Genomic DNA, 14,851 nt, shown 5'->3' on the forward strand with positions numbered 1-14,851 from the left:
GAAGCTTCACAGTCTCCAAAAACAATATTTTATATTAACCAATACAAGCTAATATCAAAAGCAAATGACACAGACATGCGGCGTACAATAATGGAGCACAGCTCCTATTGGTCATGTCACAGCAGTGAGGACATTTCACTATGGCAACCAGGTATCCCCTTCCTACTGTTACAGGCTGGCTATTATAGAAATATCCCCTGATCATTATACATCTAAATGATGGCCAAACAAGACCAGTTGGGAGGAAGTCTGATGCATTCAAGCTCTTTTAACCATGTTAAGTGATCTTAAAAGGCTACTGGGGAAATCCATTACCGTATGTGATGTGGGCGAGATAATTAATGGACAATGTTAGAAATGTCATATTCCAGTAAAACGGTACTTTGCATTAGTGCCTGATAAACAAATATAAACACCTGTTAAGGATTTAACTTCACACGGCACGTTATGAATCTTTTGACAATTCCTAATATGCCTATGTAGATGTTTTGTCACATACACCGGATAGGTTCAGTGAAATGTGTCGTTTTTTACATGGTCGACCATAGTATTACGTCACCCCTGGATATTGGCTGGGGCACTGCTCTGTAATATGAGCACCATGTTCTAACTAGAGCCTGAATGATAATATGAATAGTTTATGGAAGTCTGTCAAAAAGTCTCCAGACTACTCACCCCTAGATGGACAATGGCCAAGGTGTGTGGTTATCTAGCTCTAACCTAGTCATTGGTGAAAAGCTCTTTGTTGGCACTAAAAAAGTCCAAACGGCTTTTTCTGTGACTTCAGTACAATTAAAAAAGTACACATTTTGTCATCTTTGGACAACATACCTACCAGTACAAAAACACAAACAATCAGTTCACAAGACAGGACGACAGTTGAAAAAAGACACTTCACATGACAGTGACCGGAGTGCAGATTAAGGTCCCCTAACACCCAGAGGTTCCTTGACATACGGGTCACTATCAAGCCCAAACGGTCTACTCCTCAGAGGCTAAGAGAAGTCCTCTGTTCACTCCACCATCCAGGTGCCAGTAGTGATTCTGGGCCATAGTGTGGAGATGAGAAACAGCAGTGAGTAGTGAGGTTAGATGGTCATTGGGTCTCTTCTGGTGAGAGCCTGAGGGAATTCCCATACCAGTCCGTCTTCATGGGGAGTGTGACTAGACGGCAGGAGGACTCTGGTCAACCAGTGACTGTGAGAAGAGGAAGTCAAACCAACTCTAAGAAGAATCATTTAGGTTTCACAACAGTCTAGAAGTTTGTGGTGATCTGGAAGGCTTACCTGGTCTCCTCTACACCAAACAACACTTTCCAATTGTTTATTTTCCCATAATGGTATGGATTTCGGAACACCTTACAAGAGAGAAACAGGCTTTACTTGCTAATTCCAAACTGGTACACTGTGTTGATATTTGAGTAAATCCAATAAACCTCACCTTTCCTTTCTCTTTTAAGCGTCTGACCTCTTTCTTGTTGATGTGTCTCTCCACGCTGGTCTCTCCTAAGGTGATGAGGATAGCATGCCACAGTGTCAGACCTCCCAGAGCTACTGCCACCGAACTGCAGGGAGGAAAAAAAACGGCAATCGTGATTATATTAAACTAGATTCAAGATAAAAAGGTATATTTGAGAATATGAACAAAAGTATTTGGACACCTGCTCGTCGAACATTTCATTCCAAAATCATGGGCATTAATGTGGAGTTGGTCCCCCCGTTGCTGCTATAACAGCCTCCACTCTTCTGAGAAGGCTTTCCACTAGATGTTGGAACATTGCTATGGGGACTTGCTTCAATTTAGCCACAGGAGCGTTAGTGAGCACTGACATTGGGCGATTAGGCCTGGCTCGCAGTCGGCGTTCCAATTAATCCCGATGGGGTTGAGGTCAGGGCTCTGTGCAGGCCAGTCAAGTTCTTCCACAGCGATCTAGACAAAACATTTCTGTATGGACCGCACTTTGTGCATGGGGGCATTGTCATGCTGAAACAGGAAAGAGCTTTCCCCAAACTGTTACCACAAAGTTGTCATGCTGTAGCATTTTAGATTTCCTTTCACTGGAACTAAGGGGCCTAGTCCGAAACATGAAAAACAGCCCCAGACCATTATTCCTCCTCCACCAAACTTAACAGTTGGCACTATGTATTCGGGCAGGTAGCAATCTCCGGGAATCCGCCAAACCCAGATCCGTCCATCGGACTATGGTAAAGTGTGATTCCGCTTGTGTGCGGTTGCTCGGCCATGGAAGCCCATTTCATTAAGCTCCCGACGAACAGTTCTTGTGCTGATGTTGCTTCTTGAGGCAGTTTGAACTCGGTAGTAAGTGTTGCAACCGAATACAGGCAATTTATACGAGCTTCAGCACTCGCAGTCCCGTTCTGTGGGCTTGTGTGGCCTACCACTTTGCGGCTGAGCCGTTGTTGATCCTAAATGTTTCCTAGATGTTTCCACTTCACAATAACAGAACTTACGGTTGACCGGGGAAGCTCTAGCAGGGCAGAAATTTGACGAAATGACTTGTTAGAAAGGTGGCATCCTAAGACGGTGCCACGTTGAAAGTCTCTGAGCTCTTCTGTAAGGCCATTCTATTGCCAATGTTTGTCTATGGAGATTGCATGGCTGTGCGCTCAATTTTATACACATGTCAGCAACAGGTGTGGCTGAAATAGCCAAAATCCACTCATTTGAAGGGGTGTCCACATACTGTTATATATACACACATGCATACATACATACAGTGGGGCAAAAAAGTATTTAGTCAGCCACCAATTGTGCAACTTCTCACACTTAAAAAGATGAGGCCTGTAATTTTTATCATAGATACACTTCAAAAATGACAGAAGAAAAAAAATCCAGAAAATCACATTGTAAGATTTTTAATGAATTTATTTGCAAATTATGGTGGAAAATAAGTATTTGGTCAATAACAAAAGTTTCTCAATACTTTGTTATATACCCTTCGTTGGCAATGACAGAGGTCAAATGTTTTCTGTAAGTCTTCACCAGGTTTTCACACACTGTTGCTGGTATTTTGGCCCATTCCTCCAGGCAGATCTCCTCTAGAGCAGTGATGTTTTGGGGCTGTTGCTGGGCAACACGGACTTTCAACTCCCTCCAAAGATTTTCTATGGGGTTGAGATCTGGAGACTGGCTAGGCCACTTCAGGACCTTGAAATGCTTCTTACAAAGCCTCTCCTTCGTCGCCCGGGCGGTGTGTTTGGGATCATTGTCATGCTGAAAGACCCAGCCACGTTTCATCTTCAATGCCCTTGCTGATGGAAGGAGGTTTTCACTCAAAATCTCACGATACATGGCCCCATTCATTCTTTCCTTTACACGGATCAGTCGTCCTGGTCCCTTTGCAGAAAAACAGCCCCAAAGCATGATGTTTCCACCCCCATGCTTCACAGTAGGTATGGTGTTCTTTGGATGCAACTCAGCATTCTTTGTTTCGACAAGTTGAGTTTTTTCCAAAAAGTTATATTTTGGTTTCATCTGACCATATGACATTCTCCCAATCTTCTTCTGGATCATCCAAATGCTCTCTAGCAAACTTCAGACGGGCCTGGACATGTACTGGCTTAAGCAGGGGGACACGTCTGGCACTGCAGGATTTGAGTCCCTGGCGGCGTAGTGTGTTACTGATGGTAGGCTTTGTTACTTTGGTCCCAGCTCTCTGCAGGTCATTCACTAGGTCACCCCGTGTGGTTCTGGGATTTTTGCTCACCGTTCTTGTGATCATTTTGACCCCACAGGGTGAGATCTTACGTGGAGTCCCAGATCGAGGGAGATTATCAGTGGTCTTGTATGTCTTCCATTTCCTAATAATTGCTCCCACTGTTGATTTCTTCAAACCAAGCTGCTTACCTATTGCAGATTCAGTCTTCCCAGCCTGGTGCAGGTCTACAATTTTGTTTCTGGTGTCCTTTGACAGCTCTTTGGTCTTGGCCATAGTGGAGTTTGGAGTGTGACTGTTTGAGGTTGTGGACAGGTGTATTTTATACTGATAACAAGTTCGAACAGGTGCCATTAATACAGGTAACGAGTGGAGGACAGAGGAGCCTCTTAAAGAAGAAGTTACAGGTCTGTGAGAGCCAGAAATCTTGCTTGTTTGTAGGTGACCAAATACTTATTTTCCACCATAATTTGCAAATAAATTAATGAAAAATCCTACAATGTGATTTTCTGTATTTTTTAAATTTCATTTTGTCTGTCATAGTTTAAGTGTACCTATGATTAAAATTACAGGCCTCATCTTTTTAAGTGGGAAAACTTGCACAATTGGTGGCTGACTAAATACTTTTCTGCCCCACTGTATATAGTGTGCACAGATCAGCCATAGCGGTTGACGTCAACAACAACTTTTTTTTAAAGTTACAAATGTGTCTCACCTTGTTAGCACCCAAATGAAAATGACACTCTTGTGGACCATCTTTTCTCTGAAGGAAAACAGTGGTGGTGGCGTCTGATAGTAGCTCTAGACGGAAAGCAAAACCATGTGAAAAAACCATCCATGTACAGCAGTTGTAACTAGTAAATGTGATGCCACTGAGTATTCTACAGGATTGAACAACCAACCACAAAAAGGCTAACAGGAAACATCTACAGTCCTCCAATTGCAACGGGTGGCAAAGAAGCGAAATACAAAATGCCAAGTCTATAGCCATTCACAGCCAAGGGACCTAAAAAATAACTCCTAATCACAGGGGACTGTGCCTGACTTGAGGAGAGGACTGCGGTCTCACTGGGCAGTGAAACATGGCCGACTCCATGCCAGTGTAGGCTGATAATAGTTTTGGTATCTCAAATTGTGAGAATTGCCAGAACAAACTTGGGAGGAAGTCTGATGTCTGACATACTCTTTACATTTATCACAAACCATAGGAGAAAATGGAAATGTTAAGCCCTTTTAGAGCCTCCTGTAAGACCCTATGATCGGTGAACCATACATGATACAGACATCTGGGTGTGACTATACTCCTTATAGTGTGCTATAAAACATGTATGTCTTGATTTTAGGTCTCTAGAATGGCGCAGCAGTCTAAGGCACTGCATCTCAGTGCTAGAGGGAGTCACTACAGACCCTGGTTCGATTCCAGGCTGTATCACAACTGGCTGTGATTGGGAGTCCCATAGTGCGGTGCACAATTGGCCCAGCGTTGTCCGGGTTTGGCCGGGGTAGGCCGTCATTGTAAATACGAATTTGTTCTTAACTGACTTGCCTAGATAAAAAAGGTTAAATAAAAAAATATTTTTAAGTTTCAACATTAATTTATTCAACACCAAAAATTATTATCTTCCTATTTTCTTTATTACAACTAAACGGCATGTTATAAAAGGGTCCAGATAACTTTTGTGATTTCATGTTTGAGAAACTAACCCCAAACATCAAATTACTTCCTCATCCTCGTGTAGTATGGGGGGCCCCCATACCATAAGGCTCCAAAAATCGCCCAAATACGTTATTTTAGAAACGGCAAAGCTCTCAGTATGGTGATGTAGGTCTTTAGATGTACACGTGAAATTGTGTCAATCCAAAACTTTATCTGCAACACTATATTCCGTGTTGCGTGACTCGAGCAGTTCCCCTATCCAACTGTTCCAGTCTCTGTGTAGCCTGCTGCTACAGGTAACTGCCAAAATAAAGGAAACACCAACATAAAACATCTTACTAGGGCGTTGGGCCACCGCGACCCAGCAGAACAGCTTCAATGCGCCTTGGCATAGATTCTACAAGTCTGGAAACAACCCAGGCTTTCAATATACTTTAACTCGAATGTGTCCTTTATTTCAGCAATTACCTGCCGAGTGGACAGAGAGGTATCGCTCGAGTCGCAACAAAATGGAATAGAACTTTGCGGATACATTTCGGAATGACAATTTCATGTGTACAACATTTAAAGACCTGCGTCACTACAATGAGAGCTTTGCCGTTTCTAAAAAGGACATTTTTGTGTTTTTGGAGCCTCTGTTCATGTTTTTTCAAGCCCCCATACTACAAATTGAGAATAAGGAAGTGATTTGCTGTTTGGGGTAAGTTTCTGAACAACGTGAAATCATGACAAAGGTGTCTGGACCCTTCTATAACATGCCATTTTACAATCAAAAATAGAGAATTGGTTGTGAAAAATTAAAAAACTTGTCCTTTAAAAGACATTGTTTGGAACAATATACTCTACAAGTACCAACAATGCTGGTGTGGAGTCGCCCACATATAAACCCCCATACTATACAGGGAGATGATTGCCAAATTGTTGTCAATTAAATGTTGATTGTTAATTGACAGTGAGACCCAGCACTGCCCAGTGGACCTTCACAGCCTGTCAGTCTGTACTACCTGACCAAAAAAAGAAGAACTCTGAAAATCAATTTTTTGAGTGCGGACCCTCTACAAGTTAATTCCAGGCAACGCACCAGTTCTGAGTTCAGTGGTTTCAAGAATCTTTTGTAGTACCAGGCCAGTCATGAGCTCAAGGAGACTGAGGAGCAGTCCGTGCCCTACTCCCATCACTGGCTCCCCCTGTGGCTTCCACACTGCGGTGGAAGCGCTAGTGGAACAATGGCAATTCATACACTGGCTGCATCCCGAATGCCACTTTATTCCCTATGGAGTGCACTACGTTTAACCAGGGCCCACAAGGCTCTAGTCAAAAGTAGTGGACCACATAGGGAATAAAGTGCCATTTGGGACACACCCACAGCTTCAGTCAAGTTGGTGCCCTTGACTATCTCAATCACAACTCATAATGCTAAGGGAAACTATAGGCTAGATGTGTTATAGGGCCAGGGTGATTATTATAGAACGGTACCTCCCATCTTCTATGTAGCTAAAAAAAGAACGAGTCATACGTCAGAGCGATTGAAACACTAAAAAAAGATATATGTCTTCAAACAGTGAGGTGTTGGCTCAGAGCCATAGGATCTATTACTATATAAACTCCCATCTTGCCATGAATGATTGGTGTGAGAACAGTAAGTGGTCTTGAGCCTGGAGGCTTTAGATTACATAAGAAACAATCTGACTGGTTATATACACACACAACGGCACCAGTTATCTGCACACCACCAGCCTTCTCAGTGGACTTGAAGATAAACAAGTGTATTACATTGCCGTTAACGTGTCATGTGATCCGATGTCCTTGATCCCTACACTTGGTGGTCTGTTCGCTGTCTTTGCTCGGCTGCTGCCTGTCTCTTCAGCTAAACTAGCGGCAGTGAACTTTACACAGCTTGCTCAGAATGTAAGGCCTTTCGCTCACCTCTCTGAAAAGACCATGCCATATATCTAGCACATAAGAGAAGGAAAATGTGGCAAAGACATGCCAGACTCTAACCAAACAGTCACGAACCAAGCGGCCTCACTCAATCAGGGTGTTTGGGTCACGTGTCAATAACAAGACATGATTACATTACACAGATGGCAGTACTCAGAATACTATTTGAAAGTCAGTGTCAAGCCTCCTAGAACCTCTAAGAAGTTGACATTCTTGGTCTGCCTCACCTCGACAGCGTTGTAGGCCTCTATGAACATGTCTTTGCAGCTGACGCTGCAGTACATGCAGCCCATGGTCATGTACAGGCAGAAGGAGAAAAAGTAGCGGTGGTTGAAGTGGCCCACACAGTTGTTGAGCCAGGCTAGCGTCACAAGGCAAGTTAAGGTCAAAGTTAATGAGGCAGATCTAACAAAAGATAAAACATGGAGGAAGGCAATATGATTTAACTGTATGACTGCCCCCCCCGCCCCCCTGGGGTTTTACAATGCTGTAAAACATAGTTTTAAAGGAATCTGAGAGATGAGATGTTTGTTGGTCTCGAAAGGATACGACAGTGGTGATCCATCTTCAGAATACACCTGGAATGAAAGAGAAAGTCGCTCAGTGTGATTGACCTGTGCCATGGACTAGAGCTATCCAGTGTGATTGACCTGTGCCATGGACTAGAGCTATCCAGTGGAGGTGTTTTATTTCTTAATGACATCATTTGATGACTGACAGAGAGTCTTTAACTTACGTATTGCAGATGCTGCAGTGGTGAGTTCTGGCTGGTTTGGGGACGATGCATTTTTTACAGATGGACACTGACGGTGTATCACTTTTAACCTGAGAAACAACAATCCGAAAAAAGCATGAAGTTATTTCAGAATCAAGCCTATAGCCTGTCTTCCTAGTATTTCCCAAAAACAGTTTTCCTGCAGGCATTGGAGCGGGCACCTCACCTGTGGTGGGTGTCCAGGGGAGGTGGTGGTGGCCTTATAGTAGTGGAAGAGGACCATCATGAGGACCCAGTGGCCGTAAGTGAGGTGCCAGACGATCCACTGCAGTGGGTAGGTGTTGAGGATGACAGGCAGCAGGCACAGGTAGACAATGACCAGCACAGAGCTGGTGAGGGCAATCACCAAGCACACAAACACCTGGGAACAGAAGAGAGGGGCACGAACAGAGGGAGGAACTCATGAGGGTACGTGAAATGTGAAAATACTGTGAGAAATAGAATAGCAAAACGGGGTAATGTAACCGAACATGGGAGATTTGATTAACTGGCCTACATTTAATGAAATACAATAAAAACACGAATATTTGACTGTACATCTACACAGAAAATTGAGCCATTTACTTACCACCCCAAACCAGCGAGTCACATTGTCGACTATCCAGTAGACGGGCTCAAAGACACAGTCCAGGCAGGTGTCAGAGTTGGTAAGGCTGTTGAAGTAGAGGGAGTTGAGCAGCAGCTTCCAGTAGCTCCACAGCTCTCGTAGCTTCCTCTGGGGCTTGCTGGGTCGACCCCCTCGCTTAGGGCACAGCCGGCACCAGCGCAGGCACAGACGCATCATCCTGGAGAACTGCCACCTCCAGCTGCGCATGCCCCCGCCTTCCACACACACGCGGACAGACACACAACACAGAAGCAGGTGAAAAACTACTACGACCAGGAAGAACAACTTGGAATGTGCGGTCATCCATATCGCAGATGATATCATCATGGTCACGCTTTCCTTTGGGGATATAATACCCACGGTCGAGTGGCAACACTCACAGCTCGACATATACTACGACCTCGGAGACCCGGGTTCAATTGCCACATCCACCCATCCTACAACGCCTCCTCTCCTCATCAAGCTCCCCCTTCAAATTCTTATCTGTCTGAATAATCTAATGCCTGAATAAAACATGAATAAAACACAAAGAGGGTGGAATTCCACTCTCCCCACACCCCCCAAAAAGGCCCTCATCTCAATTAAATGTTGCAAACCCCCCCTCCACGAAAAGACTATTGTCTGAGACAGACAAGAACCAAATCTATGTCTTAAAAAAAACTAATCAAGAGAGACTCCCGCTCAGCGCATGGTCTTCCTCTCCACAGAGCAAAGTCAAGGCATTAAAGTAATTAAATCCAGCTGAGTGTTGTTTCCATTGGAGCCAAAGGACGCATTAGGCATGCCCAGAAAATAGGACAGGGCTATCAGGTAATAAGTGCGCCCACTCTCACAGAACTTCTAATGTTAATAATGCATGAGAAATACAGTTCTGTGGCTGAGCCTTCCATAGAAAGACCTTGGGAATGCAAAACCGGTAACCTTATGAAGACACCAAAAGCCCAAGGATGAATTTCCTTAGATAGGAATAAGTGGACACCGGAGCACCAAGGCTCTCCAGAATGCTAAGGCCATACACATTTTATTAAATGTTTTAACAGATTTCTTTTTTTGAAAAGTGAGCGGAGCGAGCAAATCAAAGAAATATAGCTGAGAGCAGCAATGAACGGGGTTCACAGAATAACAGAAAGGACAAGATTAGTTGGATAAAGCAAGCACTTTCATGTAGGACAGGGGTGGGCAATTTCATTGGTGTCACAGTTTTGCCTCAGCCCCAGCTAAAACACCTGACTCCACAATCACCTAATCATTATCTTCAGATTAGAATGCAATTTGATTAATCAGCTGTGTTTGCTAGGGATAGAAAAAAAGTGACACCAATCAGGCCCTCGAGGACTGAGTTCCTACATCAGGGGTGGGCAACTATCTTCCTTTATGTGCAATCAGTGAAAGCATTACCATGTTTATCTCTCAGTACCACAAGGATGACAAGTGAATTTAGTCTAGTACTGTAGGTTAGTTTTCTTAAAGTTATTACTTAATGTATTCAGTTTATTTATAAATAAACTCAGCAAACAAAAAAACATCCCTTTCTCAGGACCCTGTCTTTCAAAGAGAATTTGTAAAAATCCAAACAACTTCACAGATCTTCATAGTAAAGGGTTTAAACACTGTGTCCCATGCTTGTTCAATGAAGCATAAACAATTAATGAACATGCACCTGTAGAACAGTCGTTAAGACACTAACAGCTTAGTAGGCAATTAAGGTCACAGTTATGAAAACTTAGGACACTAAAGAGGCCTTTCTACTGACTTCTAAACTTTCTACTGACTGAAAAACACACACAAAAAAAAAAGATGCCCAGGGTCCCTGCTCATCTGCGAGCACATGCCTTAGGCATGCTGCAAGGAGGCATGAGGACTGCAGATGTGGCCAGGGCAAAAAATTGCAATGTCCATACTGTGAGACTCCTAAGACAGAGCTACAGGGAGACAGGACCGTGAGCTGATCATCCTTGCAGTGGCAGACCACGTGTAACACCACCTGCACTGGATCAATACATCCGAACATCACACCTGTGGGACAGGTACAGGATGGCAACAACTGCCCGTGTTACAACAGGAACGCACAATCCCTCCATCAGGGCTCAGACTGTCCACAATAGGTTGAGAGAGGCTGGACTGCGGGCTTGTAGGCCAGTTGGAAGTCAGGTCCTCACTAGACATCACCAGCAACAACGTCGCCTATGAGCACAAACCCACCGTCACTGGACCAGACCGGACTGGCAAAAAAATGCTCTTCACTGACGAGTGAAATGCTTACTTACAAGCCCTTAACCAACCATGCAGTTTTAAGAAAACACCCCAAAAATGTAAGAATAACAAATAATTCAAGAACAGCAGTAAATAAGTGGGGCTACAGTGAGGGAAAAAAGTATTTGATCCCCTGCTGATTTTGTACATTTGCCCACTGACAAAGAAATGATCGGTCTATGACTTTAATGGTAGGTATATTTGAACCGTGAGAGACAGAATAACAACAAAAAAATGCAGAAAAGCTAATGTCAAAAATGTTATAAATTGATTTGCATTTTAATGAGGGAAATAAGTATTTGACCCCCTCTCAATCAGAAAGATTTCTGACTCCCAGGTGTCTTTTATACAGGTAACGAGCTGAGATTAGGAGCACCTTCTTAAATGGAGTGAATGCTGCCTATGACCCCAAGAACTCCATCCCCACTGTCAAACATGGAGGTGGAAACATTATGCTTTGGGGGTGTTTTTCTGCTAAGGGGACAGGACAACTTCACCGCATCAAAGGGACGATGGACGGGGCTATGTACTGTCAAATCTTGGGTGAAAACCTCCTTCCCTCAGCCAGGGCATTGAAATTGGGTCGTGGATGGGTATTCCAGCATGACAATGACCTAAAAACACGCGGCCAAGGCAACAAAGGAGTGGCTCAAGAAGAAGCACATTAAGGTCCTGGAGTGGCCTAGCCAGTCTCCAGACCTTAATCCCATAGAAAATGTGTGGAGTTGCCAAACGTCAGCCTCGAAACCTTAATGACTTGGAGAAGATCTGCAGAGAGGAGTGGGACAAAATCCCTCCTGAGATGTGTGCAAACCTGGTGGCCAACTACAAGAAATGTCTGACCTCTGGGATTGCCAACAAGGTTTTTGCCACCAAGTACTAAGTCATGTTTTGCAGAGGGGTCAAATACTTATTTCCATCATTATCAATTTATACATTTTTTGACATGCTCTTTTCTGGATTTTTGTTGCTGTTATTCTGTCTCTCACTGTTCAAATAAACCTACCATTAGACTGATCATTTCGTTGTCAGTGGGCAAACGTACAAAATCAGCAGGGGATCAAATACTTTTTCCCTCACTGTATATACAGGGGGTACCGGTACAGAGTAGGTAGAGTTGTTAAAGTGACTATGCAGAGATGAAAACAGAGTAGCAGTACATCCATCCTGGATGGCAGGAAGCTTGGCCCCGGTGATGTACTGGGCCTTACGCGCTACCCTCTGTAGTGCCTTGTGGTCGTAGGCCGAGCAATTGCCATACTAGGAAGCGATGCAAACTGTCAGGATGCTCTCCAGGGTGCAGCTGTAAAACCTTTTGAGGATCTGTGGACCCATACCAAATCTTTTCAGTCTCCTGGGGGGAATAGGTTTTGTCATACCGTCTTCACGACTGTCTTGGTGTGGTTCGACCATGTTAGTGATGTGGACGCCAAGGAACTTGTAGCTCTCAACCTGCTCCACTACAGCCCCATCGATGAGACTAGGGTTGAGAGAACAGTTTTTAATGTTATCGGAGTGAGAGTGACTAAGAAAAATCAATGGGGGCTCCCCGGTCAGTAATTCAACCATGATTACTACAAGTTTAGATAGCTGGCTCAACTAATTGACCAATCAAAATTGTTTTAGCTTACATGGGCTAATTGAGGGACTGTCAGTGACTGACATAAGAGAAACGGCTGATGCACAACCACATTTCAAAATTGCACTTTGTGTATTCTACTATTGTAACTCTCAACAGCAAGTTGAGACCCAGACAGTTCAGCATAATTTTTTTTAAAGGGGTGGCCACCAGCTGCCCATCCCTGCTCTATAGCAACCTTAGTTCAACGCTTAGGAACCTAATCATGATATTTTAGGAGAGACTAAAATATAAAGTTCAGCCATAATCCAAAAGGGAATGTTGTGTCTCTCTTTAAATGGCAGCTTGAGGACATTCATTTTCCTATAAATCGCGCAATTTCTCAGTACAACTTTTCAATCACAAAAAAAAAGTTGAGAAAAGTGAAGAGGGGCATCCGTTAAACACTTAAATGTGTTTGGCCTGATAATAAATTATTAGTGCTGGGACCGTCACTGTGGCCAGCCGCTTGGCCTTCAACACTGCCCCTCTGTTGTCATTATGCAGAGGGAGTACGTGTGATCTCTCTTTACAAGCGGCGCAGATGGAATGAAAGAAATGTCATAATGCCATACAGGTGAACACGAGGTCAACCAGTATTAATGAGATCATTGATCGGCATATGGCAGCATGCCATCAAAGTCATAGAAAGGCTTGTGTGGAACTGGAAAAGAGTAGGGACAATTTCCAGCCAAATCAACAGGCTGTTGACTTCCTCGGCTACCTACTACACTTGATTTTATTACATTTTTAATTTAACTAGGCAAGTCAGTTAAGAACAAATTCTTATTTACAGTGATGGCCTACCGTGGCCAGGCCCTAACCCCGGACGACGCTGGGCCAATTGCGCGCCGCCCTATGGGACTCCCAATCACAGCCAGTTGTGATACAGCCTGGAATCCAACCAGGGTTTGTAGTGATGCTTCTAGCACTGAGATGCAGTGCCTTAGACCGCTGCGCCACTCGGGAGCCAAAGGTAGAGTACAGAGTGACATATTGGAAAAAACCCATATAAATATTTTTTTAACATGAGATCAAGCTCTAAATCTGAACAGCACCATCAGAAATCTTTTTTTTCTCAATCTCAGATTAACCCCTTTAAAATGTATTTTAAAACAGAACAATTAAGCTCTTTATCTGGGGGGGGTAAAAAAAATAAAATAAGGCGGAGTAAGCGGTCTCTATGGCAACCCCCAAATCTTCTCAGCTTGGAAATAGTCTCCTCTGCTCTGCCCAGATAATAAGCTTTGCCGTCTGTCCTCGAGACTGGTTTAGCGTCTGTGTCTGCAGCACAGGCCTGGCAATTGGCAAACTGCACAGACTCCAAATGTGTGTTGTTTCTGTTAATTTGTGATCTTTCTATCTCTGGAGAACACTGCCACTGCTGTGTGTCTCTTTACTCCCAATGGAACGTTTTCAGTCCTCAGTTTAGAGATTTGCGCTTGTGTTGACAGCACTGGAACTAGGGAATGATGGAGTTGCTTATTGGGATCATTACACTGCAGAAAACTGCCTAATTCTACAATCTGAGGGATGCAAATTCGCTGTCAGACATTCACACGTAAAGAGAACAATCCACAACATAGAATGTTAATCCAGTCACAAATGAACAACAGTAAGTAGCTATCACATCCTAAAGCATTATATTTATATGATCACACCATCAACGCTGTCAAAATATTTTGAATGTCTGCAGGTGTACAAATAACATAGGCCTAACTACTATTTAGGTCTGTATTTTACAGGGTTCTGTCAATCTCTGCTGCTGTTGCCGCTGGCTACCACACTGAACAAACAATAGTGTGCGAGCAACGTTAGCCAGCTATAACTACTCCACCTGCCTGGCAATCTTGATAGCAGACTTTTCCACAGGCAGACCCCTCCCTACATGAGATTGCAGTCGGAGATATATGTCGATTACAAAATATTGCCAATTATGACGGCTAGCTATAGCTAGCTTGCCAATTACTGACACCATTGATATGTCAATCATCTAAATATTCCACTCACCTTAACGTATCTTCTGAAATGACAGAACCAGCTAGGTTAAAAAATTGCAATTCAACTCATAACTGTGAGATGTTAGCTACACTCAAAGATATTTAGGAAAACATTATAAATCGTGCACCGATGCACTGCAGCCCTTGCTAGCTTGCTTTCTTGTAAAAAAAAAAATCCTGACGTCGCGCACGCATTGCATCTTGGGAAATTGTGTTTTTTCGTACTCTTCAAAATGTCAATAAAACCGTTCCGTACTGATCTGTTGATCTATTCAATTTACGCTAAGCCACACGTCCTTTTTTTATGTTTATGTTTAATGAGTA

At 43.6% G+C, this 14,851-nt stretch overlaps 2 protein-coding genes across 5 annotated transcripts in view; both read right to left on the reverse strand.

Annotated features, from left to right (window-relative positions):
* LOC139376538 (trichohyalin-like) overlaps positions 1-14,851 on the reverse strand; it is a 375,197-nt gene that overhangs the window by 331,710 nt on the left and 28,636 nt on the right. The gene's annotated exons all lie outside the window — the stretch shown is intronic.
* On the reverse strand, positions 15-14,712 carry LOC139376528 (palmitoyltransferase ZDHHC16B-like). Of its 4 annotated transcripts, none has more exons than XM_071119220.1 (11): positions 14,538-14,712; positions 8,618-8,871; positions 8,216-8,410; positions 8,011-8,099; positions 7,824-7,852; positions 7,502-7,635; positions 6,810-6,827; positions 4,392-4,477; positions 1,441-1,564; positions 1,287-1,357; positions 15-1,197 (listed from the first exon to the last, which is right to left on the reverse strand). In XM_071119220.1, the coding sequence occupies exons 2-11, from the start codon at positions 8,861-8,863 to the stop codon at positions 1,089-1,091; spliced, it is 1,101 nt and encodes a 366-aa protein (XP_070975321.1). In that variant the 5' UTR covers positions 8,864-8,871; positions 14,538-14,712; the 3' UTR covers positions 15-1,088. The 4 variants fall into 4 exon arrangements, with proteins under 4 accessions (XP_070975321.1, XP_070975322.1, XP_070975323.1 ...); XM_071119221.1 differs by lacking the exon at positions 14,538-14,712 and adding an exon at positions 14,365-14,376; XM_071119222.1 differs by lacking the exon at positions 6,810-6,827.

This window comes from Oncorhynchus clarkii, chromosome 20 (genome assembly GCF_045791955.1).
Source record: "Oncorhynchus clarkii lewisi isolate Uvic-CL-2024 chromosome 20, UVic_Ocla_1.0, whole genome shotgun sequence".
Lineage (NCBI taxonomy): Eukaryota > Metazoa > Chordata > Actinopteri > Salmoniformes > Salmonidae > Oncorhynchus > Oncorhynchus clarkii.